This window comes from Carcharhinus amblyrhynchos, chromosome 10, assembly GCF_965287045.1.
Source record: "Carcharhinus amblyrhynchos chromosome 10, sCarAmb.v2.hapA, whole genome shotgun sequence".
NCBI classification, from domain to species: Eukaryota; Metazoa; Chordata; class Chondrichthyes; order Carcharhiniformes; family Carcharhinidae; genus Carcharhinus; species Carcharhinus amblyrhynchos.
In genome coordinates this window covers 105,759,158-105,785,788 of record NC_137333.1, presented here as the reverse complement: position 1 = coordinate 105,785,788, position 26,631 = coordinate 105,759,158, and the positions used below count along the sequence as shown (strand labels likewise).

General features: G+C 44.5%; 1 protein-coding gene across 8 annotated transcripts in view; it reads right to left on the bottom strand.

Annotated features, from left to right (window-relative positions):
* The window catches only part of LOC145349245 (nuclear mitotic apparatus protein 1-like), a 108,483-nt gene that overhangs the window by 55,562 nt on the left and 26,290 nt on the right, over positions 1–26,631 (bottom strand). For 3 of the 8 annotated variants that reach the window (XM_080197724.1, XM_080197726.1, XM_080197725.1), the window contains 3 exons: positions 18,667–18,733; positions 3,348–3,433; positions 402–481 (listed from right to left, as the gene is read on the bottom strand). In XM_080197724.1, the coding sequence (XP_080053850.1) occupies positions 402–481; positions 3,348–3,433; positions 18,667–18,708 (208 nt within the window). In that variant the 5' untranslated portion in view covers positions 18,709–18,733. Of the gene's footprint in view, positions 1–401; positions 482–3,347; positions 3,434–18,666; positions 18,734–19,570; positions 20,179–20,265; positions 20,426–21,250; positions 21,459–23,289; positions 23,310–26,631 lie in introns of those variants that run through there. The other 5 variants (XM_080197723.1, XM_080197730.1, XM_080197729.1 and 2 more) reach the window with 4 other exon arrangements.

The window sequence follows — 26,631 nt, the reverse complement described above, 5'->3', positions numbered from 1 at the left end:
TCATGAGTCATTTTTCTCTTTGTGAAGGGCAGGTGAGCAAGTTTCCCCTGGCCACTGAGCAGGAATTTTAGCTGACTCAGCTGACTGTGAACAAAGTGTGTAGGTGGAGATTGATGAATTCAGCACTAACCAGAGCATCAAGCCCTGTACTCTTCAGCTCCCTGTGTCTCAGTTCAATGCTGTCTTTACCATCTGAGCCACTAGGGGGAAGCACATCACATTTCCCAAATCATTTCATTCTTGTGTAATTAAATTGAATTGGAAAAAAGGGTTTAAAAAAAAAACGAAGTTTAAAGGGAAGTTCTTTGCAGTGCAAATAAAAAGGGGGTTAGGGTCAAAGAACCAAACAAATTCAAACTGAAGTGTCCAAACAGTTTTGCAGCAATTTCTTTCATGCTTACATTCTAAAAAGTTGCAGATAAATTGAAATCTCTCTTCAACGGATTGCTCGATTAGCTGTACGTCATTTTCCTTTCCACTTCTGTAATAAAAAAAATTAAGAGTTTTAAACATTACATTTAAAATGGCTCTGTCTGCACAACCACTGGCGGCATGGTGGCACAGTGGTTAGTACTGCTACCTCACAGCACCAGGGATCCAGGTCCAATGCCCAGCTTTCTGCACATTCTCCCAGCGTCTGTGCGAGTTTCCTCTGGGTGCTCTGGCCCACAGTCTGAGAGATGTGCTGGTTAGGTGCACTGGCCACGCTAAATTCTCCCTCAGTGTACCCGAACAGGCGCCGGAGTGTGGCGACTGGGGATTTTCACAGTAACTTCATTGCAATGTTAACATAAGCCAACTGGTGACACTAATAAATGCATGCAAAAACTTAAACTTCTCGATATAGTTACTCTACTATGTGACCACCGTTTCCCCTTCTTCACTGGAATTGCATTTATATAGCGCCTTTCATGACTTCAGGATGTCCCAAAGTATTTTACAGCCAATAAACTGTTGCAATGTAGCAAAGGCAGAAGCCAATTTATGCATGGCAAAATCCCAAAAAACGTGTTAAGTGACCAGAAAATCTGTGTTTTTGTTTGGTGAATTTGGTTCAAAGTTAAGTCCAAGCTGGGACATTGAGAAGACTGTCCTTGTTTTTTTTTTGTTAAAGAGGTCTAATGGCTCCTGTGAAAGATGGCAGCCTCTGCCAGTGCAACACTGGGAGTCAGCCTGAAATCAGCACTGGATGTCTGGAGTCGGATTTGAATCCAGGCCCTTGTGCTGTCTGCTGAGCACAGCTGAAAGTGTTGGTCCATTGCTGGTACCGTCCCTCCGGCCTCTTGGCCAACACCTTTGATAACACTCCTGTGAAGATCCTGTCAGTGCTTTAAAGGCACTATTTTCCAGACGTCGCTGGATTCCGGGGAAGTGCTGGAGGATTGGAAAACGGCTAATGTTACGCCGTTGTTTAAGAAGGGTGCCAGGCAAAAGGCGGGGAATTACAGGCCGGTTAGTTTAACGTCTGTGGTAGGTAAAATGTTAGAATCCGTCATTAAGGAGGAAATTGCGAGGCATCTTGAAGGGAATTGCTTGATAGGGCAGACGCAACACGGTTTCATTAAAGGGAAGTCGTGTCTGACAAATTTACTGGAGTTCTATGAGGATGTGTCTAGGGCGGTGGATAGAGGAGAGCCGGTGGATGTGGTCTTTCTGGATTTTCAGAAGGCGTTTGATAAGGTACCTCACAAGAGGTTACTGCAGAAGGTCAGAGGACATGGAGTTGGGGGTAGGGTGTTAGCGTGGATAGAGGATTGGTTGTCAAATAGGAGGCAGAGAGTGGGGGTCAATGGGTGCTATTCGGATTGGCGGTTGGTGACTAGTGGGGTGCCCCAGGGGTCGGTGCTGGGGCCTCAGCTATTTACCATTTATATAGATGATCTGGAGGAGGGAACCGAGTGTAGGGTGTCGAAATTTGCTGATGACACCAAGATTGGGGGAAAGGCAAATTGAGCGGAGGGTGTGGAGAGTCTGCAGAAGGATCTAGATAGGCTGGGCGAATGGGCCAGGAAATGGCAAATGGAATTTAATGTTGGCAAGTGTGAGGTGGTCCACTTTGGTAGGAAGAATGGTAGGAAGGACTATTACTTATGGGGCGAAAAACTGCAGCAGGCGACGGTGCAGAGGGACCTCGGGGTCCTTGTGCATGAGTCGCAAAAACCCAGCCTGCAAGTGCAGCAGGTGGTCAGGAAGGCGAATGGGATGCTGGCCTTCATAGCGAGGGGGATTGAATATAAAAGTAGGGAGGTCTTGCTGCAGCTGTATAGGGCATTGGTGAGGCCGCAGCTGGAGTACTGTGTGCAGTTTTGGGCGCCGCACCTGCGCAAGGATATTTTGGCCCTGGAGGGAGTGCAGAGGAGGTTTACTAGGCTGATACCGGAGTTGAGGGGGTTGAGCTATGAGGAGAGGCTGAATAAACTAGGCTTGTACTCGTTAGAGTTTAGAAGAATGAGGGGAGATCTCATTGAGACGTATAAGATGATGAATGGGATGGATAGGATAGAGGTGGAAAGACTCTTCCCGCTCAAAAAAGACAGTAGGACTAGGGGGCACAGCCTCAAGATAAAGGGGGGGCGGTTCAGAACGGAGTTGAGGAGGAACTTCTTCACTCAAAGGGTGGTGAATCTCTGGAATTCTCTGCCCGTTGAAGTGGTGGAGGCTGCCTCGCTAAATATTTTTAAGAAGCGGGTTGATGGGTTTTTGATAAGAGAGGGGATTAAGGGTTATGGGGAGAGGGCGGGAAAGTGGAACTGAGCCACGACAGATCAGCCATGATCTTATTGAATGGCGGGGCAGGCTCGAAGGGCCAGATGGCCTACTCCTGCTCCTATTTCTTATGTTCTTATGTTCTTATAAACACAAGTTGCTGTTGCACCTTCCCCACAAACCTGGGTTTAATCATTCTGGAGAGACAGTGGAGAGGTGGTATTGTCAATAGAGAAGTAATTCAGAGACCCAGGTTCAAATCCCACCATAGCAGGTACAGAAATTTGAATTGAACAAGAATCTGGGATTAAAAGAGCATGAAATCATTGTTGATTGTAATAAAAACCCTAATGTCCTTTTGGGAAAGAAACCTGTCGTCCTTACCCGGTCTGGCCCACTTGTGACTCCAAACGCACAGCAGTGTGGTTGACTCTTAACTGCCCCTCTGAAATGGCTGAACAAGCCACTTAGTTCAAGGGCAATTACGGACGGACAACAAATGCTGGCCCAGCAAGATGCTCACACCCCACAAACGAATTCAAAAAATAAAAATTCAACATCATCTCTCCTACAAACACCAGGACTGCAGGGGGAAAAAAAACACTACCATCACATAAAACTCCCGAATGCTGGTTACTTACATCTTGCACACCATTTTGGTTAAGATGACACCATCCTGGAGACTCGACAGATTTTCTATTTCTCCTGACAACTTCAGACTGTTAATCTGTGGGCGGAAAGCAGCAAAAAATAAACATGAAATAAACACCAAATTGTAACCTGATATCTGTCTGTAAGTTTCTTTTCTGGAACTTACTCAGATCATTCCCAACCCAACACAGGTAGCAGAAAATAAATTAGGCCTTAGTTTCCTCCTCTTTTTAAAACTTAGAACACTTTTCACATAAATGTTCCTCTTACTGTTAACCCTGCTGTCTTTGCTAAACACAGATATCATACCCTTGTTAAAGTGTGTAAAGATAAGCCCAAAAGCTACAGGCCAGTCTGTTTAACCTTGGTGGTGTGGAAACTTCAAGAAACAATAATTTGCGATAAATGAACATTCAGATGGATAAATGCACGTTAATTCAGAAAGGCAGCATGGATTTGTTAAGGGAATATTGTGTAAACTTGCTATTATTTTTTGAAGAGGTAACAGAGAGGACTGATAAGGGCAATGCTGATCATGTGGCGTATTTACATGGACTTTTAAGAGGAATTTGATAAAGCGTCACCCAACTGACTTGAATAAAAAGTTATGGTTCACAGAATAAAAAGTTCAATTACATGATTGAGAGAGTGCTGAATAAAGCTCACAGTACTGCTTAATAGGGGCACTGAATACAAGCAAGGAGGCGATGTTGATCTTGTACAAGACACTAGCTCAGCCTCAGCACAATAGTGTGTCCAGTTCTGGGTGCCACACTTTAAGAAGGATATGAAGGCATTAGAGAGAGAATGCAGAAAAGATGTTAGGACAGATTTCTTTGGAGAAGAGAAGGCTAATCGTATAGGAGGTCTTCAAAGTCTGGACAGAATAGATAGGGAGACACTGTTATCATTGGTGGAAAGTATCGAGAACTGGAGGGTACTGATTTAACCTAAGAGGCAAAAGGAGCAAAAGACCGAGGAGAAAAAAAAATCATGCTGTGTAAAAAAAAAAGTTAAGGTCTGGAATGTACTGCCTGAGAGCACAATGGAGGCAGGTTCAACTGAAGCATTCAAAAGGGAATTAGACTGTTATCTGTAAAGGAAGAATGAGCAGGGTTACAGGGAGAAGGTGGGAGAATGGCACTAAGGGAATTGTTTGTTTGGAGATCCAGTGCAGACATAATGGGCCAAGGGGCCTCCTCCTGTGCTGCAAAAAAAAAGTTCTGTGATTTGACTTACAGATTATACTTCCAGGCAATAAAGAACAGCAGGTCTACAAATTCAAAGTCATGTGGGGGGAAGAAACATCCCGAAACAATCTTCCAAAGGTGAGGACTTCTGAGCTGATGTTCAAAGTCAACAGGCATGTCACAATTTACAAACAGCCTGGCCAAACGATCACTAAACTCTGAATAATCTGGCGTGCTCTGCATTGCACACTCAAGGCTTTTTGTCTCAAATACAGATTCATCCTGGCACCAGAGAAGTTTACACGTCACAACTTTTACACATCTTCACACAAAGGGTGATGTAAGGATAGGACAGTCTGCCAGAAAAAGCAAATGCCAGCTCAATTAATTATTGCAAATCTGAGGTGATAGATTTTTTTCTAGCCAAGCATATTAAGGGATTTGAAAGCAAGGTGGGTAGATGGAGTTAGGATACAGAGCAGCCACCATTTCACCGACCGCTGGAACATTCTCAAAGAGCTGAGTGACCTTATGACCATCTCCTGTTCCTTCATTAATCAGCCCCATTACCAATGTAAGAGCAGCACTGGTGAGATTTTAATGTTACCAGCGCCTCCCGGAGCTAGATTCAAAATTGATTCAAAGTGAAAGATCTGCCTTAGCCTTCTGCTCCCCCGCACTTTACAACATCTGAACAAAAATATTAGATCTGTCATCATGTGGCATTCCTTTAAACCCAATCCAACTAACCGCCCAGAGTGCAGGCATCATAATCCTTCAAAAAGAGCTTCAAAGAGCTGAGAGTGGTCATGCAATTAATTATCATCACCAACTATTTTCAATACATTCTGAAGCACAGCAAGTTCACATTCTGCACGGTGCTCCCAATAAGAAGTCTGACAACACCAGGTTTAAGTCCAACTGATTTATTTGATAGTAAACTCACAAGCTTTCCAGGTTTACCTCTTCGTCAGGCGAATGACGGTCAGGTCTCATTCACCTGACGAAGAGGTAAACCTCAAAAGCTTGTGAGTTTACTATCAAATAAATCAGTTGGACTTAAACCTGGTGTTGTCAGACTTCTTACTGTGTTTACCCCAGTCCAACGCCAGCATCTCCACATCTGTGCTCCCAATCCAGTGTTCTTGCTGGCACAACAGTACAGGTCATCACAGCAATTCACTACATAAAGCACAATTCTCGTGTGCCCACCACCGCACACCCCTAGCCTGGAATCTTTTGTCAGTTATCTGCAATCTGTATTCTCCAATTATTGGCTCTGCTGCCACTGGAACTTATTTACTTTAGCAAAGCCACTCATAATACAGAGGAACTCCTCTATTAAATCTCTCTCAATCTTCTCTGTCCCAAGAGAACAAGGTGTGGAGATGCCGGCGTTGGACTGGGGTATGCACAGTAAGAAGTCTCACAACATCAGGTTAAAGTGCAACAGATTTATTTGGCAGCACTAGCTTTCGGAGCCTCAAGCTCCTTCTTCAGGTGAGTGAGGACTTGTGTTCAAACAGGGCATATAAAGACAACTCTTGCGACTCAGCCAATGCTGTCTACCTGATACACTGCAGGAAAGAATGTCCCGAGGCATGTACATTGGGGAGAGCATGCAGATGCTACGGCAATGAATGAATGAACACTGCTCAACAATCACCAGGCAGGAGCGTTCTCTTCCTACTGGGGAACAATTCAGCAATCACGGGCATTCGGCCTCTGACCTTCAGGTAAGCATTCTCCAAGGCAGCCTTCACAACACACGCCAGCGCAGAGTCGCTGAGCAGAAACTGACAGCCAAGTTCCTCACATGAGGATGGCCTCAACCAGGATCTTGGGTTCATGTCACACTATCTGTAACCCCCACAACTTGTCTGGGCTTGCAAGATCTCACTAACTGTCCTGGCTGGAAACAATATACATCTCTAACTTCTGCTTGGCCCTCTCTCCACTCACATTGTCTGCACCGTTAAGACTTGATTACCTGAAAAGACTCACATTCCAATCATTTTTTTGTAAACTGATGGTGTGTCTTCATGTGCCCTGTTTGTGAACACAAGTCCTCACTCACTTGAAGAAGGAGTTTGAGGCTCTGAAAGCTAGTGCTGCCAAATAAACCTGTTGGACTTTAACCTGGTGTTGTGAGACTATTTACTGTCCAAAAGAATAACCCATCTTCTCCAGTTTCACCATAAAATTCCCCCATCCTTCTTGCCATTCTAATAAATCTCTTCTGTGCCCTCACTAAGGCCTTGACATCATTCTGAAGACATATGGCCCCTAGACTTGGGCACAATATTCCAGGCTGGGACCTAATCAGTAGTGAGACTGGACTTCATCTGCGAGGCCTGAATAAAACGGACATGGAGAGGATGTTTCCACTAGTAGGAAAAACTAGAACCAGAGGGCACAACCACACATTAAAGGGACAATCCTTTAAGATAGAGATGAGGAGGAATTTCTTCAGCCAGAGACTGGTGAATCTGTGGAACTCCTTGCCACAGAAGGCTGTGGAGGCCAGGTCATTGAGTGTCTTTAAGACAGAGATAGATAGGTTCTTGATCAATAAGGGGATCAGGGGTAATGGGGAAAAGGCAGGAGAATAGGGATGAGAAAAATATCAGCCATGATTGAATGGCAGAATGGACTTGATGGACTGAGTGACCTAATTCTGCTCCTATGTCTTATAGTCTTGGGACCATGAATTGCACCCACCTTCACCTTTACCAAAGCTGTGTTATACTGGGCCAAACCCAATCTAAATAACGGGCAATCCAAGGATTTGATGTCAAATTGATACTCAAGAAACTTGGCATATCACCAGACTCATTTCTCAACCAATATAGTCAAGTGTGAGGCAGAACATCCCTGAAGGAAAAATAAGAAACCAACAGAATGCTTGTAAAATTTTCCCCCAATCTTGGTGTCATCAGCAAATTTCGACACCCTGCACTCGGTTCCCTCCTCCAGATCATCTATATAAATGGTAAATAGCTGAGGCCCCAGCACCGACCCCTGGGGCACCCCACTAGTCACCAACCGCCAATCCGAATAGCACCCATTGACCCCCACTCTCTGCCTCCTATTTGACAACCAATCCTCTATCCACGCTAACACCCTACCCCCAACTCCATGTCCCCTGACCTTCTGCAATAACCTCTTGTGAGGTACCTTGTCAAACGCCTTCTGAAAATCCAGAAAGACCACATCCACCAGCTCTCCTCTATCCACTGCCCTAGACACATCCTCATAGAACTCCAGTAAATTTGTCAGACACGACTTCCCTTTAATGAAACCGTGTTGCGTCCGCCCTATCAAGCAATTCCCTTCAGGTGTGGAGAGTCTGCAGAAGGATCTAGATAGGCTGGGCGAATGGGCCAGGAAATGGCAAATGGAATTTAATGTTGGCAAGTGTGAGGTGGTCCACTTTGGTAGGAAGAATGGTAGGAAGGACTATTACTTACGTGGCGAAAAACTGCAGCAGGCGACGGTGCAGAGGGACCTCGGGGTCCTTGTGCATGAGTCGCAAAAACCCAGCTTGCAGGTGCAGCAGGTGGTCAGGAAGGCGAATGGGATGCTGGCCTTCATAGCGAGGGGGATTGAATATAAAAGTAGGGAGGTCTTGCTGCAGCTGTATAGGGCATTGGTGAGGCCGCAGCTGGAGTACTGTGTGCAGTTTTGGGCGCCGCACCTGCGCAAGGATATTTTGGCCCTGGAGGGAGTGCAGAGGAGGTTTACTAGGCTGATACCGGAGTTGAGGGGATTGAGCTATGAGGAGAGGCTGAATAAACTAGGCTTGTACTCGTTAGAGTTTAGAAGAATGAGGGGAGATCTCATTGAGACGTATAAGATGATGAATGGGATGGATAGGATAGAGGTGGAGAGACTCTTCCCGCTCAAAAAAGACAGTAGGACTAGGGGGCACAGCCTCAAGATAAAGGGGAGGCGGTTTAGAACGGAGTTGAGGAGGAACTTCTTCACTCAAAGGGTGGTGAATCTCTGGAATTCTCTGCCCGTTGAAGTGGTGGAGGCTGCCTCGCTAAATATTTTTAAGAAGCGGGTTGATGGGTTCTTGATAAGAGAGGGGATTAAGGGTTATGGGGAGAGGGCGGGAATGTGGAACTGAGCCACGACAGATCAGCCATGATCTTATTGAATGGCGGGGCAGGCTCGAAGGGCTAGATGGCCTACTCCTGCTCCTATTTCTTATGTTCTTATGTTCTTAAAATAAGAATCTAAATGGAGTAGAGGATCAATGGAATCTGGGTGGTAGAAAGAGACAAACCACTCAAGTAATGATATGGCTGTAAGAAAACACAAACAAGAGTACTTTGGTTTATTTGTAGAGGGATGGAATTGAAAAGTTGAGACGTTAGGTGTTACTTGCATAGAACCTTGCTGAAACCACACAGTGCTGTGAACTGTCCTAGTCTCCATACTATAACAACGATAGCAAGGCACTGGAAAAGGTGCAAGAATAATTTACTAAAATTATACCTGAACTGTGAAGTTACACCTATCCAGGAAAGACTGAAGAGGCTGGACTCCTTTGTCTATAAAAGGGAAGGCTGAGGAGTGACTTGATAGAGGTTTCCAAATTATGACAGAGTACACACACGTATACACACACACACAATGCTTCAACAAATGCGAGAGTCCTTAAATGCAAGATCATTAATAGGCAATTCACGAGAAATCTTTAAACCCATAGAATGGTGAGAATTCTATCACACAGAATCGCTAACGAGAATAGTATAGACACATTCAAGAGGAAGCTAGATAAACATGAGGGAGAAAGGAAAAGAGGATATGCTGATAGGGTTCAATGAAGGTGGAAGGAAGCTTGCGTGGAACATAAGCACCAATATAGAAAAACTGGAGTGAATGGTCTGTTCCTTTACTGTAATTTCTGATGTAATACTGCAAAGAAAAACACAGTCAAACAATACAGCACTCAGGCCAGGCAACATCTAGAATACCTTGCCCACTTCTAATCACTGGGCCCAGAAAGGGAGCATTTCACTCTTGGAAGTAGTGCAATGAATAACCATGAGCTGCTATTGTTCAAGATGATTATTAGATTAAGTGCATCAAGATGATATTCATATAGAGTGATCAACACATGGGACGGATATCTGGTTAGGGAGGTGGGACAAACCCTGCAACCCATGATACAGAGCAGGGAAACTGCATTTCACTTCTGTGTGGATAAGGCTGAATGACCTCGCTGATATAAAAATTTGATGAGGATACCATCAAAAGAATGCAACGTAATACAAGAAACCTTTTCGATGAGGCATTAAGTGGCAAATTAATTTTAACACAGATAAATATGAGATTTGGCAGAAAAAATAGAAACATTATCACATCAGAGAATAAGCAGCAGAATGGGGTAGAAACACAAAGGGAGCTAAGGACAACAGATAATAAATCATTAGAAGCAACATTACAATTCAGCACAGCAATTTAAAATGCAACAGATCTTGGATTAATTCTTAAGAGTTGTTGAAATGCCCTGAAGATGTTGCTTGATCTGGTGAGCAAGTATTTTAATTTTTAAGAGTATAAAATTTGGAGACAGATTATGTTAAATTATATAGGACTCTGGTCAAGCTAGATGAAAACTGATGTGCACAGATGTATGTACATTGTTTGCTGGAGCAGACGAGGAAGGAGCATCAGAGAGAAAGCTAAGACTTTACCTGTTAAAAACCTGTTTAAAATAAGTTTAAAGCACTTTGTTCTTTGTAGAACTGTTTAAAGCATTTACTTATTGTATTTACTGCTTTAAGAATTGTGAGGGAGTGATTATCAGGCAGTTGTGGCCCATCAGCTTTAATTATCAAGTGTCCACACGGTGAAGCCTTACATTGTTTGCTGGAGCAGACGAGGAAGGAGCATCAGAGAGAAAGCTAAGACTTTACCTGTTAAAAACCTGTTTAAAATAAGTTTAAAGCACTTTGTTCTTTGTAGAACTGTTTAAAGCATTTACTTATTGTATTTACTGCTTTAAGAATTGTGAGGGAGTGATTATCAGGCAGTTGTGGCCCATCAGCTTGAAATCAGCGCCAAGTTTAAAAGGAGGCCTGGTGTAGATAGCGGGCAGCGGAGTGAGAGGGAAGCAGAGTGAGCTATTAGGGCTTAATATCAAAAAGGGCTGGAAGGTAAAAAGGCCAGGTGGAAAGAACAAGGAAAAAAAAAAAAAATTTTTTTTTCAAAACTACTACAGCAAAAAACAAGGAAAATATTTTTTCCCACAACAAATTATATTGAATAATGGAGGGGCATGTGATGTGCGGTTCCTGTATGATGTGGGAACTGGTGGACCCCAGGGTCCTTCCCAGTGGCCATGTCTGCAGTAAGTGCAGGTTGCTGGAGGAGCTCCAGCTCAAGGTGGATGAGCTGGCCTCTGAGCTACAGACACTGAGGCTCATCAGGGGGAGAGAGGGTGTCATTGTCAATGGGGTGCAAGTGACATCCACCCCCCCTAGACTGTCTAAATCTAAGGGTCAGGAACAAAAGGGGGCTGCTGGGAGGAGGAAGGGGGGTGAGGAGCGGAGGCCTCAGCCTCTTAATCTGCATAACAGGTTTGAGGTTCTTGCTTCCAGTCTGGAAGAGGACGAGGCAGGTGAGGTTGGTGAGCAAACTGCACACGGTACAGTGATGCAGCAGGACATAGGCAAAGAGAAGGGGAAAAGGAACGTAGTAGTGATTGGGGATAGTGGGGTGAAGGGTATTGACACTGTCCTTTGTCACAATGACAAAGTGCACAGAAGGGTGTGTTGTCTGCCTGGTGCTCGGGTACAGGATGTCACAGCTGGGCTGCAGAGGAATCTGGAGTGGGAGGGTGAGAACCCAGTTGTGGTGGTACATGTGGGTGCCAGCGACGTAGGCAAAGTGCGGACTGAGGATCTGGGGAGGGAGTATGAGAAGCTGGGAATGGAATTAAAAAGTAGAACCGACAAGGTGGTCTTCTCTGGGCTACTGCCTGAACCGAGTGCAGACGGGCGTAGGGTTGACAGGATAAAGGAAGTCAATGGGTGGCTCAGAGATTGGTGTGGGAGGAATGGGATCGAATTTATGGGGCACTGGCACCAGTATTGGGGTAGGTGGGACTTGTTCGGGCAGGATGGGGTTGGTCTGAATCGTGCTGGGACCAGAGTGCTGGCGAATCGAGTAAAGAGAACTGTAGACAGGGCTTTAAACTAATTAGGGGGGGGGAGGGTGCGAGGGTAGGTGATGTTAGGAGGTCTACAGTTAAGGATAGGGTACAGGTAAGGGAAGAGGCTGAGGATGTCCCAAGTGGTGGCGTTACGGCAAATAGGGTCCAGAAGAAGGCTGGGTTGAAAGCGCTTTATCTGAATGCACGAAGCATTCGGAATAAAGTGGATGAGCTGGTGGCGCAGATCGACACAAATGGATACGATCTGGTGGCCATTACAGAGACGTGGCTGCAAGGTGACAGGGACTGGGAGATGAATGTACAGGGCTATCAAGTGTTTAGGAAGGATAGGCAGGAGGAAAGAGGGGGTGGCGTAGCTCTGCTGATTAAGGACAGCATCAAGGTGGTAGCAAGGGATGATATCGGAGCCAAAGAGCAGAAAGTGGAATCGTTGTGGGTGGAGATTAGGAACAGCAAAGGGAGGAAGACGCTGGTGGGTGTCGTCTATAGGCCCCCGAATAATGATCTGGAGGTGGGGCGGGCTGTTAACGCGCAAATAAGTGCGGCGTGCAGGAATGGGACGGCAGTAGTTATGGGGGATTTCAATCTGCATATTGATTGGTCGACCCATGTTGGACGAGGTGGGCTCGAGGAGGAGTTCTTGGAATGCTGCCGGGATAGTTTCCTGGAACAGTGTGTGTTGGAGCCGACGAGGGAGCGAGCTATCTTGGATCTGGTGCTATGTAATGAGGCGGGTAGAATTAGGGACCTTGAGGTGAAGGATCCTCTTGGAGAGAGTGATCATTGTATGGTGGAGTTTCTGTTGCAGATGGAGGAGGAGAAAGTGGGTTCCCGGACACGTGTCCTTTGTTTGAATAGAGGGGAGTATGGTAGGATGAGAGAAGAATTGGCGAATGTGGACTGGGGGAGTGCGTTGGAAGGTAGGTCTGCTGAGGAGCAGTGGAGGATCTTTAAGGAGATCTTTCTTGGTGCTCAGCAGAAATTTATTCCGATGGTCAAAAAGGACAGTAGGAAGAGAGGTAATAAGCCGTGGATAACGAAGGAGGTGAAGGAAAGTGTTAAATTAAAAGCGGAGGAATTTAGAGTAGCTAAGAGCAGTGGGCGAGAAGAGGATTGGGAAAGGTTTAAATGTCAACAAAGATTGACAAAAAAGTTGATAAAGGAGGGTAGAAGAAGCTATGAAGCTGGGCTAGCACTTAATATAAAAAAGGATAGCAAGAGTTTTTATAAATATATAAAAAGGAAGAAGCTGGCTAGGGTGAACGTTGGTCCCTTAGCGGATGAGAAAGGGGACCTAGTGGTAGGGGATGGGGTTATGGCTAAGGTCTTGAATAACTTTTTTGTTTCTGTCTTCACGGAGGAGGACGTGAATAATTTGCCGGGTGTTAGCGATGGAAAGGTGGTAGGACTGGAGGGTCTTAATGACATTACTGTTACTAGAGAGGTGGTGCGCGACAGACTGGAGGGGCTGATTGTGGACAAGTCCCCAGGACCGGATGGAATGCATCCGAGGGTTCTGAAAGAAATGGCAGAGGTGATAGTGGATGCCTTGGTGGTTATTTTCCAGACGTCGCTGGATTCCGGGGAAGTGCCGGAGGATTGGAAAACGGCTAATGTTACGCCGTTGTTTAAGAAGGGTGCCAGGCAAAAGGCGGGGAATTACAGGCCGGTTAGTTTAACGTCTGTGGTAGGTAAAATGTTAGAATCCGTCATTAAGGAGGAAATTGCGAGGCATCTTGAAGGGAATTGCTTGATAGAGCAGACGCAACACGGTTTCATTAAAGGGAAGTCGTGTCTGACAAATTTACTGGAGTTCTATGAGGATGTGTCTAGGGCGGTGGATAGAGGAGAGCCGGTGGATGTGGTCTTTCTGGATTTTCAGAAGGCGTTTGATAAGGTACCTCACAAGAGGTTACTGCAGAAGGTCAGAGGACATGGAGTTGGGGGTAGGGTGTTAGCGTGGATAGAGGATTGGTTGTCAAATAGGAGGCAGAGAGTGGGGGTCAATGGGTGCTATTCGGATTGGCGGTTGGTGACTAGTGGAGTGCCCCAGGGGTCGGTGCTGGGGCCTCAGCTATTTACCATTTATATAGATGATCTGGAGGAGGGAACCGAGTGTAGGGTGTCGAAATTTGCTGATGACACCAAGATTGGGGGAAAGGCAAATTGTGCGGAGGGTGTGGAGAGTCTGCAGAAGGATCTAGATAGGCTGGGCGAATGGGCCAGGAAATGGCAAATGGAATTTAATGTTGGCAAGTGTGAGGTGGTCCACTTTGGTAGGAAGAATGGTAGGAAGGACTATTACTTACGTGGCGAAAAACTGCAGCAGGCGACGGTGCAGAGGGACCTCGGGGTCCTTGTGCATGAGTCGCAAAAACCCAGCCTGCAGGTGCAGCAGGTGGTCAGGAAGGCGAATGGGATGCTGGCCTTCATAGCGAGGGGGATTGAATATAAAAGTAGGGAGGTCTTGCTGCAGCTGTATAGGGCATTGGTGAGGCCGCAGCTGGAGTACTGTGTGCAGTTTTGGGCGCCGCACCTGCGCAAAGATATTTTGGCCTTGGAGGGAGTGCAGAGGAGGTTTACTAGGCTGATACCGGAGTTGAGGGGGTTGAGCTATGAGGAGAGGCTGAATAAACTAGGCTTGTACTCGTTAGAGTTTAGAAGAATGAGGGGAGATCTCATTGAGACGTATAAGATGATGAATGGGATGGATAGGATAGAGGTGGAAAGACTCTTCCCGCTCAAAAAAGACAGTAGGACTAGGGGGCACAGCCTCAAGATAAAGGGGGGGCAGTTCAGAACGGAGTTGAGGAGGAACTTCTTCACTCAAAGGGTGGTGAATCTCTGGAATTCTCTGCCCGTTGAAGTGGTGGAGGCTGCCTCGCTAAATATTTTTAAGAAGCGGGTTGATGGGTTTTTGATAAGAGAGGGGATTAAGGGTTATGGGGAGAGGGCGGGAAAGTGGAACTGAGCCACGACAGATCAGCCATGATCTTATTGAATGGCGGGGCAGGCTCGAAGGGCCAGATGGCCTACTCCTGCTCCTATTTCTTATGTTCTTATGTTCTTATGTACTGGAGGGAGCGCAAAGGAAATTTACAAGAATGTTATCAGAGCTCAGAGATTGCAGCTATCGGGATAAGGTGAACACATTGGGCTTCTTTCTTTAGAAGGTGGCTTGACGGAGAACTTTTAAATTGTGAAAAAAAAACAGGACAGATGTAAAGATAAAAGATGTTCCCTTCTGAGAGAATAGAGTCATAGAATTTTATGGCACAGAAACAGGCCCTTTGGCCCATTGTGTCTGTGCCAGCCATCAAGCATCTGTCTATTCTAATCCCATTTTCCAGCACTTGGTCCGTAGTCTTGCACGCTATGGCATTTTGAATGCTCATTTAAATGCTTCTTAAACGTTGTGAGGGTTCCCACCTCTACCACCCTATCAGTCAGTGAGTTCCAGATTCCCACCACCCTTTGGATGAAAAAGCTTTTCCTCACATCTCCTATAAGTTTCCTGCTCCCTATCTTAAATTTATGCCCCTGGTTATTGACCCTTCGCTAAGGGGAAAAGTTTCTCCCTGTCTATGTGCTTCATAATTTCGTACACTTAAAAAGTCCAAAGCTTGGGTTGAGAAATAAAAGATAGTTACCAAGAAACCCAGTAGGAAAATGTATTCTGCCCAGGGAGCGGTTAGAATGCGGCACTTGCTACCACAAACAGCTTAGATGCTGCAAATGGAAATAGGAAGAGGAGATGTTTGAAATGATTCTGGCAAGTGGATGGGAACCTGAGGGGAAATTCAGAGTGGAGAAGAGATTAAGTAGCAGTGGCATGTACAGAAATATGAACTTGACATACCAGATAGCAGTATCAAGGTAAACAGAATACTAGGGAAAGTTTGATAGAATTAGAGCAGGTTGTATAAGTCATTGGATGGATTCAGAGTAAGGGGGAAATTATAAAAGCCTAAATCAGGATTAATGGGCATGTATGGGAACGCACAGAGTGTGGTTAGTAAAACTGGTAGGTTGACAAATGCAAGTATGATACTATTGCTATAATCTGGCTCAAGGGAAGGCAGGACTGGGCACTGGATATTTGAAAGACAGGAAAGAAAGAAAAGTGGGGCGAAGGGATATGGGGTGGTGAGGAAAGAGTGGCAGTATTGATTGAAAACAAAACTACAACTAGTGGAAGAGAGATGATGTTCCAGAGTGATCAAGGACACAATCTCTCTGACTAGAGATAGGCAATGATCAAAGTGGTACATAGACCACTGAGCGGCAGGGATGTTGAGAAACAAATTTTCAAAGAAGTTACAAAGAGATGCAAGAATTATACAGTGATTCCAATGGGGGACTTCAATTATCCAAACATGAACTGGGATATGAATGTGCAAAGGGACAAGAACAGCAAAAGTTTCTGGAAAGTGGTCAACATCATTTTCTGCAGCAGTATGTTTCTGGTCCAATAAGAGGGCAGGCATTATTGGGTCCAAGTGGATCAAATAACAGTGCGAGAACACTTATGGAACAATGACTACTGATAATAAGCTTTTGGTTGGCCATGAAAAAGGACAAGGAACAATCCAGAGCAAGGATAATTAATTGGGGAAGCCAATTTTGATGGGATGAGAATGCATCAGTGTTGAGTGAGTTGAACAAATATTAGCATGAAAGATGGCGGCTGAACAATGGGGACCTTGAAATTTGGAGACAGATTATGTTAAATTATACAGGACTCTGGTCAAGCTAGATGAAAACTGATGTGCACAGATGTATGTACTGGAGGGAGTGCAAAGGAAATTTACAAGAATGTTACCAGAGCTCAGAGATTGCAGCTATCGGGGTAAGGTGAACACATTGGGCTTCTTTCTTTAGAAGGCGGCTTGACAGAGGACTTTTAAATTGTGAAAAAAATCAAACAGGACAGATGTAAAGATAAAAGAAGATGTTCCCCTCTGAGAATAGAGTCAGAGAATTTTACGGCACAGAAAGAGGCCCTTCGGCCCACTGTCCAATCTTCCTTGGACAAAGGGGTGGTGCCAGAAGACTCAAGACTTGTGAACATTACATCCTCATTCAAAAAGGGGTGTGAGGATAAAGCCAGCAATTATAGACTGGTCAGTCTGACTTCAGTGGCAGGGAAATTTGTGCAAACCCCAGGACAAAATCAATAGTAACTTAGGTGCAGGATAGTTAAGGAAAGACAACATGGATTATTTGGGGAAAATTGTGTTTAACTAGCGTGCAGGAGATTTTTTTGGGAGGGGGAAGTAACAGAGGACAATGCTGTGGATGTGGTGTGTATGGACTTGTGAACAAAATTCTAGCTCCTGGAACAAAACAGAAAATAGGCACTTGGAAAGAAATTGGTGGAGTGACAGGAACATGATAAACAACTGTTTTTCAGATTAGAGGAAGGCTTTTAGTGCAGTTCCCCAGGGATCAGCTCTTGCTCTTCCTGTTATATATTAAATGACAGATGTCATTAATGTTCAGGGCATTATTTCAAAATTGCAGATTATACGAAGATTGGAAACATTGTCAACTATGAGAAAGATAGTTTCAAACTTCAAAAGGAGGTGCAGTTGCTGCAAAGTGGAGTTTGAAGTTGGAATTTGATGTTGGTAAAGATGTAAAAAATTGTAAAAGTGCTAGCGGGAAAATACATTAAGTGGTCTGTTTAAAGCTGGTGTATGTTTCAGTGCCTGGAGGTTTAAAATGCAAAGTACACAGATTCAAAAAATTTTTTAAATTAATAAATGGGCATTGTATTTATTTGAACAGCATTCCATTAGAATTTTACTTTAATTGGTATATTACTTGTTTAAAGTTCCCTGTGACTTAACTAAATAACTTAAGGGTTCATTTTAAAATGAGTGTCAGATATTTCTGTTAGTTACCCACTAAACGTTACTGAAGGACAGTTCACACCTTTCCATACACTTAACAGAATACAGGATGAGGCATTCCTTTATCGGAAATTCGGTGTTACTTCTCAGAAGGGGATCAGCCTTCACAGTTCAATACAAGGAAGCGTGAGGTGATTCATTCTGGCAGGAAGAATATGGAGAGACAATACAAAATAAAGGGAGAAACACTAAAAGAGGTTGCAGGGATAGAGAGACCTGGGTGTACATATACATCAAAGTCATTGAAGGTGGCAGGGCAAGTTGAGAAAACAGTTATCTTCGGCTTTAGTAATCGGGGCATTAAGTGCAAGAAGGAGCCATGTCAAACTTGTATGAGACATCAGTTAAACCCCATTTAGACTACTGTTTCCATTTCTGGGTGTCATACTTGAGGAAGGATGTAAAGATATTGGAGAGAATAGAGGAGATGCACAAGAATCATTATAGGGATAAGACGTTCTCAGGATAGAATGAAGAGGTTGGGGTTGTTTTCCTTGAAGTTGAGTCGGGCTTGATAGAAGTATTAAAGATCCTGAAGGGTACAGACATGGTTGGAAGCTGGAATGAATTTCCTAAGAGGATGGTCGAGGCAGGTTTGATCGAGGCATTTGAATGCTTTCTGAAAAGCAAGATTGTGCAAGATTATGCGGATAAGAAAGGGGAATAGGTCTAGGTAGAATACTCCTTCAGAGAGTCAGTACAGAACAATGGGCCAAATGGTATCCTTATGCACTGTAAAGATTGTTATTTTTTCAAAAGAAATGAAAAATATGCTGGAAGAATGAGATGAGGTGGTGGAATGGGAAGGGATTCATGTGGTATATAAACACCAACAAAGACGAGATGGGTCAAATGGCCTGTCTTTTTGCTCTATATTCTATGCAAGTCGTAGTTAGCAGAGTAGTTGAGAGCAACACACAGTTTTAGAAAGGGATAAAGGTCATGCAATCAAGTACATGGGTTAAACGGCCATATACTATAAAAACCCACAAATGTTACAGAGCAAATTTCTTACCCATTTCACCAAGGCCTCAGCCTTTGTCCTGTGCACTGCCATTCTGTAGCTTTACTCACGAGTTCACCTAGAAATAAAAAAAAGGCATAAACCAGAGGGGCAGACGTACAATGCTTTCACCTTCCCACTACTGCATCTTTCACACAGTAGGATTCCCTTGCATGTGGTGAAAAGGTGCAAACTGGCCGTAAAACCTTCCTGAAATCTCTGTATGCTTTCAACTCTGACCTCAAACATCCACGACTATAAACCTTGGTGGCCTTGCCTTCAAAATCAGGAATTCGCTCCCCAATAATCTCCATCTCTCTACCCCTTTAAGATGTTTGAACATTGGTGAAAAGAGATATGTTGTCAAAGCTTTTCATCTTGCATTCATCAGAACAAATGCAAAAAAGTCAAATTTCAAACAATCACAACAATTTATACCAGAGGAAAAGAGCGCTGATTGGCTGGCAGATCATCTGATTGGTCAAGATACTGCCAAGGAAAAAAGCTCTTCTATTATAAAATTCTTGTATAGTTTGAAATTTGATATTCTTGCACATATCCTGATGAGCAAAAGACAAAGTTTCAGCAAGGGCTCTATCATCAGCAATATTCAAGTTCCATAATACCAAGAGACTGTTTTTAAGATGTTCCTTAAAATTTGACCTCTTTCATCAAACTTTATCGCCTGCCTTAATATCCCCTCGCATCAAATGTTATTTCAAAGTGCAGTGTCAAATTCTGTTTGATAATTACTGCTGCAAAGCATCATGGGATGTTTTAATCCAGCAAAGGCAATACATAAATGCAAGTTGTTGTATTGGTTAAAGGCCAACCAGCTGCTGTTTGTTTTAGGCACACATCCAATGCCAACTTTCCCAGTAACTTGCTTTGGCTGAAGAAGAACTAGGCTACTCACCTCAGAAGGTACTGTGGCAGCAAAAACAATAAAAGAAAGGATCTGGACGAAGCATGACCTTTTGAAGATACACGAAAACACCAGCTAATTCAAACCTTGAATTGTTTTAAAACGTCTGGGCATTTCCCCGGTGCATTGAATATGGAAGAAATGCAGCCAGGAGCGAGGTGCAGTATTAAGTGAATTGGAAACCAAGCAGCCTAGGCTCTTCTCCCCAAGGCCAGCTTATGAAAAATTCTCATCAGCTCCACAATATATCACTGAAGTGATGCAGGAGAGGGGAAAAAATAAGCAACCGAAATGCTGTTGCATCCCCAGCCTTCAAACACTCAGATCCAACTATGTAAACAATCACCGTACATTATCAGCAAAATGAGTTAGTTGGAAAGCACTTTGGGATGCCCTCAGGTCATTAAGGCACTACGCAAATACAAGTTATTTCTGTGCTGCAAGGCTCTAGGTGCCTCGTCACAGAAAGAGGCCACACACGTAACAGCACTAATGTATCGCAGTACAATAATAATCCAGAGATTGGGAGGTCAAATCTCACAATGAGTTTGTGTTCAAATTTAATTCTGAATTCAACGTGTATTTTGTTAAATTGGAAATTTTTTTAAAATCCTGTAAAATGATGAAGCTGCTAGGTACGTTATCAAAACCCAAAAGGTTCGTTTGGAAAGGAAACCTTTTCTTACCCACTCGGGGCTTATATGTGATTTCAGTATTACAGCTGGCTGCTCGGCTCTTAACTACCCCTTAAATGTCCAATCTGCTAGTCAGAAAGGCAATAAACGCCACCGCTGCTAATGATATTCGCAACTGAAGAATTAAAGTAAAAAGCTAAGTCGCCCTTCTAGGGGGAAAAAAAACTGAACCCTGTCCATCACTGGTGGTTTAAGGACACAGCAAGTACTTCCAGTGTGAACGCAGCAGCCACTCTGAGGCCTGTCTGACACATGACCCCGCCTCCAGCATTCACTCTGGAAAGGGGCCTCGTCTCCAGCAGGCAGGACAAAAGTTAGTTTCAATGCCCGGGGGGGTGGGGGAGACCACAGTTAGGCAGCACCTTCTCAGCTCAGCTCCCACACAGGAGCCACATTCCTTTCACTGCTCGCCGCAGACAGACCCTCTTGTTATTTTAAAAGAGGGTGTGGTCAAATATTGCGCCCACGACGGGGCGGGGGAGAGACTGGTGTAGAAATGCGTGCGCGCAATGGTTAATTAAAAAAAAGGAAAAATTGCCAGAGTGCTTTCTAAAGAAAATCCAAATTGCATTCATGCATAAAAATGGAGAGAAAACAACAGCTGCTCCACGGGCCCTGACTTCAGGCTCACTCTGAGTGGAAGCAAGAATTGCTTTTAACAAAATAAAAGTCACAAAAACAAAAGAGAGGAGGGAGAAAATACAATCGCCGGAGGTTTCTTTTTAAAAGATCGAATTGCATTCATATGTAAATGGGGAGAAAACAAATAGGAGTTGGTGCTGGGCCCAGAGCCCGGGCTTCTTTCAAACCAGGGGATATTTTTACAACAATAAAGTTCACAAATGAATAAATAAACGCAAGGTTTGGGGAGGTTGGAGTGCGGCGGCCCCGAGGCAGCTGCAGAGAGACAGACAGAGAGAGACTGGGGCAGCCACCGCTCCAGGTAACAATCCTGCCTTTTGGTTACACTGCTCACCGCTACAAAGTGTCCCGTCCGACTGCAAATCCTCCTCCTTCATTAAAGTTTGTGCCCCTCCCCTGCCCACAAAGTGGTTCCTTTTGTACTCTCTCTGGTTAGAGGGGGGCTGGAGGACAGAAAAGAGCCACTTTCGTATAAAATAAGAAAACAATAAATCCTCTCGGCTGCTGCTGGCAAAGGCTTCCACTTCCTGTTACGTCGCTTATTGCTTCCCCCATCTCTCTCTCGCTCTTCCCCCATCCAGCTCAAACCATCTGTCCATCTCAAGCTTGGCTCAGTAAGGTCGCCAGGACTCAAAGCCTGCTCCAGATACTGGAACAGGAACACTCCGTGGGAGTGCTGCAGATGCCATATTTTGGATGAGATGTTTAACCCAGGTCCCATCTGCCCAGAGCCACTATGTGGAAGAACAGAGGAGTTGGTTTTCCCTTTTAGCCCTGGGCCAATGATACATCTCTCAGTCACCATCACCTAAAAGATCATCATTATAGTTCTGGAAGTTTGCTACACGAGAATAGCAATTACATTTCAAAACTATTTTATGAGAATTGGTACAGCGCAAAAGGTGGTGGTTAGGCCCATCATGTTTGTGCCCTCTCTCAGTTCCGTTCTCTGTGCTCTCTAATCACGCACATGCTTTCCTTTTGAGACAACAGTCTAATTCCCTTTTGAGTGCTTCAATTGCACCTGCCTCCACCACACACAATCTAAATTCTTTCATGACTGGGAAGTTTTTCCCTATTTGTCCAAATCGCTTACGATTTTGAAATCCCCCCTCAATCGCCTCTTCTTTAAGGAAAACAATCCCATCTTCTTGAATAAGAACAGGAAATGTTGGAAAGACTCAGCAAATCTTGCCGCATCTGTGGAGAAAATAAAAGCTATTCCAATCTAACTTCAGAACTGAAGTGCATCATCCCTGGAGCCATACTCATGAATCTTTTCTGCACACTCTCCAATACCTTCACATTCTTGTGAACTGGACACAATACTCCAACTGAGGCAGAACATGTGTTTTATACAAGTTCAATATGCTCTTGAATGCAATATCCCAATTAATAAACCCTATGATACAGTATTTTGATTTATTATTGTCACAATAACATACAATAAAAAGTATTGTTTCTTGCGCTATACAGACAAAACATCCTGTTCATAGAGAAAGAAACAAGAGTGCAGAATGTAGTGTTACAGTCATAGCTAGGGTGTAGTATGTTTTATTAATTGCTCTGCCAACCTGCCCTTTCATTTTCAATAACTCGCACATGTATGCACCCTTCTCCCTCTGCTCCTGCACCACTTTTAGAATTGTACTCTTTATTTTCTTTTGTCCCTCCATCTTTTTCCTATCAAAATCAATCACTTCATATTTCTCTGCATCATCTGCTCATTCCACCAACTTGCTTATATCCTTTTGAAGTTCTACACTGTTCTCCCCATGGTTCGCTATGCTTCCAAACTTCATATCAATCACAAATTTTAAATTATGCCCTGTACACCAAGTTCTAGGTCATTAATGTACATTAAGGAAAGTGAGGGTGCCAACACTGACCTCAGGAACTCCATTACAAACATTCCTCCAGCCCAAAAAACATCCATTAACCAGGACTCTGATCGTGTCCCTCAGCTAATTCTATATCACTGTCTCTTTTATTTCATGAAAATAACTTTGCTCAAGTCTGTTGCATGGCATTGTGTCAAATGCCTTTTGGAAATCCATGTACACCACATGAACAGTCATCAGCTCTCTGTTATCCCTTCAACAGGCTCCAGCAAGTCAAACGTTTTAGATATTCCCTTCAAAAATCTAAGCAGTCTTTCCCACATTTTTCTCCTGCATTTGTCAATGTAATTATTAATTTTTTCCTAGATTATACTTTCTAGAATTTTTCCACCACCAAAGTTAAATCGATTGGCCTGCAGTTGCTTTGCTTATCATTACACCCTTCTTTGAACACGTATGTAATATTTGCAATTCTCAAGTTCTCTGGCACCAGGCCAAATTCCAAGGAAGACTGAAAAAGTATGGTCAGTACCTCCACGATTGCTGGTCTCACTTCCCTCAATATCCTTGGATGCATTTCATCTGGCCTCAGTGCCTTATCAAGGCAGACAGCCTACGCAGCATCTTCTCATCAAAATCCTCCTCTTTCACCATGGTCTTGGTGAAAATGTTTAGAAACGTTAGCTTTGTTCTCGCTCCACAGATGCTGTCAGACCTGCTCAGATTTTTCAGCATTTTCTATGAATGTTGCAACTTCATTGGGTATAATGTGCTTTGGGGCATCCTGAGTTGTGAAAGGTGCTTCATATAAATGCAAGTTTTTTTTTGCACCTCGTTTCTGAGGTATCTATGCACCTCCCTCCTAGCTCAGGGGTCACAGTCTCAGGGTATTTAGGACTGAGATGGAGAGGTTTCTTAAGAGCATAAGAAATAGGAGCAGGAGTAGGCCATCTAGCCCCTTGAGCCTGCCCTGCCATTCAATAAGATCATGGCTGATCTGTCGTGGCTCAGTTCCACATTCCCGCCCTCTCCCCATAACCCTTGCCTATCAAAAACCTATCAAGCCGCGTCTTAAAAATATTGAGCGAGGCAGCCTCCACCACTTCAACGGGCAGGGAATTCCACAGATTCACCACCCTTTCAGTGAAGAAGTTCCTCCTCAACTCCGTTCTAAACCGCCCCCACTTTATCCTGAGGCTGTGCCCTCTAGTCCTACTGTCCTTTGAGCAGGAAGAGCCTCTCCACCTCTATCCTATCCATCCCATTCAACATCTTATACGTCTCAATGAGATCTCCCCTCATTCTTCTAAACTCTAACGAGTACAAGCCCAGTTTATTCAGCCTCTCCTCATAATTCAACCCCCTCAACTCCGGAATCAGCCTAGTAAACCTCCTCTGCACTCCTTCCAAGGCCAAAATATCCTTGCATAAGTGCGGCGACCAAAACTGCACACAGTACTCCAGCTGCGGCCTCACCAATGCCCTATACAGCTGCAGCAAGACCTCCCTACTTTTATATTCAATCCCCCTCGCTATGGAGGCCAGCATCCCATTCGCCTTCCTGACCACCTGCTGCACCTGCAGGCTGGGTTTTTGCGACTCATGCACAAAAACCCCGAGGTCCCTCTGCACTGTTGCCTGCTGCAGTTTTTCGCCACGTAAGTAATAGTCCTTCCTACCATTATTCCTACCAAAGTGGACAACCTCACATTTGCCAACATTAAATTCCATTTGCCAGCTCCTGGCCCATTCGCCCAGCCTATCTAGATCCTTCTGCAGACTCTCCACACCCTCCGCACAATTTGCTGTTCCACCAATCTTGGTGTCATCAGCAAATTTCGACACCATACACTCGGTTCCCTCCTCCAGATCATCTATATAGATGGTGAATAGCTGAGGCCCCAGCACCGACCCCTGGGGCACTCCACTAGTCACTAACCGCCAATCCTAATAGCACCCATTAACCCCCACTCTCTGCCTCCTATTTGACAGCCAATCCTCTATCCACGCTAACACCCTACCCCCAACTCCATGCCTCCTGACCTTCTGCAATAACCTCTTGTGAGGTACCTTGTCAAACGCCTTCTGAAAATCAAGAAAGACCACATCCATCAGCTCTCCTCTATCCACCGCCCTAGACACATCCTCATAGAACTCCAATAAATTCGTCAGACACGACTTCCCCTTAACGAAGCCGTGCTGCGTCTGCTCTACCAAACAATTCTCCTCAAGATGCCTCGCTATTTTCTCCTTGATCATGGATTCTAACATTTTTCCTACAACAGACGTTAAACTAACCGGCCTATAATTCCCTGCCTTTTGCCTGCCACCCTTCTTAAGCAACGGCGTAACATTAGCCGTTTTCCAATCTTCTGGCACTTCCCCGGAATCCAGCGACGTTTGGAAAATAATCACCAAGGCATCCACTATCACCTCCGCCATTTCCTTCAGAACCCTTGGATGCATTCCATCCGGTCCTGGGGACTTGTCCACAATCAGTCCCTCCAGTATGTTGAGCACTGCCTCTCTAGTAACAATAATGTCATTCAGGCCCTCCACTCCTACCATCTTTCCATTGCAAACACCCGGCGAATTATTCACGTCCTCCTCCGTGAAGACCAAAACAAAAAAGTTATTCAAGGCCTCAGCCATTTCCCCATCCCCTACCACTAAGTCCCCCCTCTCATCCTCTAAGGGTCCAACGTTCACTCTAGCCAGCCTCTTCCTTTTTATGTATTTATAAAAACTCTTCTCTCTGGTATCCTCCACCACAGAGAGATGTGGATGCTTCATCATTGAATATACTCAAGACTGAGACTGGCTGATTTTTTGGGCACTACAGGAGTAAGGGAATATGGGAATAATGCAGAAAGGGAGAGTTGAGGTGGATCAGCTATGACCTTAGTGAGTGGCAGAGCAGATTTCAGGAGGCGAATTATCAAATCCTACTTGTGTTCTCAGAGAAGCTCTGCTCACCTCCTCACTCTGAATATTAGGCCCATAGATGTATGGAAATCAGTGCATTGAAATCATCCAAAAATCACAGTGTCCCTCTACAACGTCCATACTGCAAAAGTCTTAAAATAACTCAGCATTTTATTTGAATTTGATGTTTCAGCAAACATCCTCGCCCCTCTGGGCATATTTGAAAAGATTTTTTTGTAGATACTCAGCTTTGCCTTATTTCCAGTAAGAAATTTCCAGATTATTTACACTGTTAAAATAATCAGATGAATCCTAAATACAAAAATGGGAGGAGAATTAATGCAACATGAAGCTGCAGGGTTTGATTTTTACTTTCAGATAGAAAGGCACTGACAAGCTGGCTCAGATGAAACAAGTGTAACATGAGAACGAGGAGCAGGAGTAGGCCTGTGGCATGGTAGCACAGTGGTTAGCACTGCTGCTTCACAGCTCCAGGAACCTGGGTTCGATTCCCGGCTTGGGTCACTGTCTGTGTGGACTTTGCATGTTCTCCTCATGTCTGCATGGGTTTCTTCCAGGTGCTCCGGTTTCCTCCCACAGTCCAAAGATGTGCGGGTTAGGTTGATTGGCAATGCTAAAATTGCCCCTTAGTGTCCTGAGATGCATAGGTTAGAGGGATTAGTGAGTAAAATATGTAGGGATATAGGGCTAGGGCTTGGGTGGGATTGTGTTGCTGCAGACTCAATGGGCCGAATGGCCTCTTTCTGTACTGTAGGGTTTCTATGATTCAGCCTCTCAAGCCTGCTCCACCATTCAATACGATCATGGCTGATCTCATCTCAGCCTCAACTCTACTTTCCTGCCCGTTCTCCATAATCCTTCAAACGCATTATTAATTAAAAATCTGTTGAACTCCTCCTTAAATTTACTCAATGTCACGACATCCACC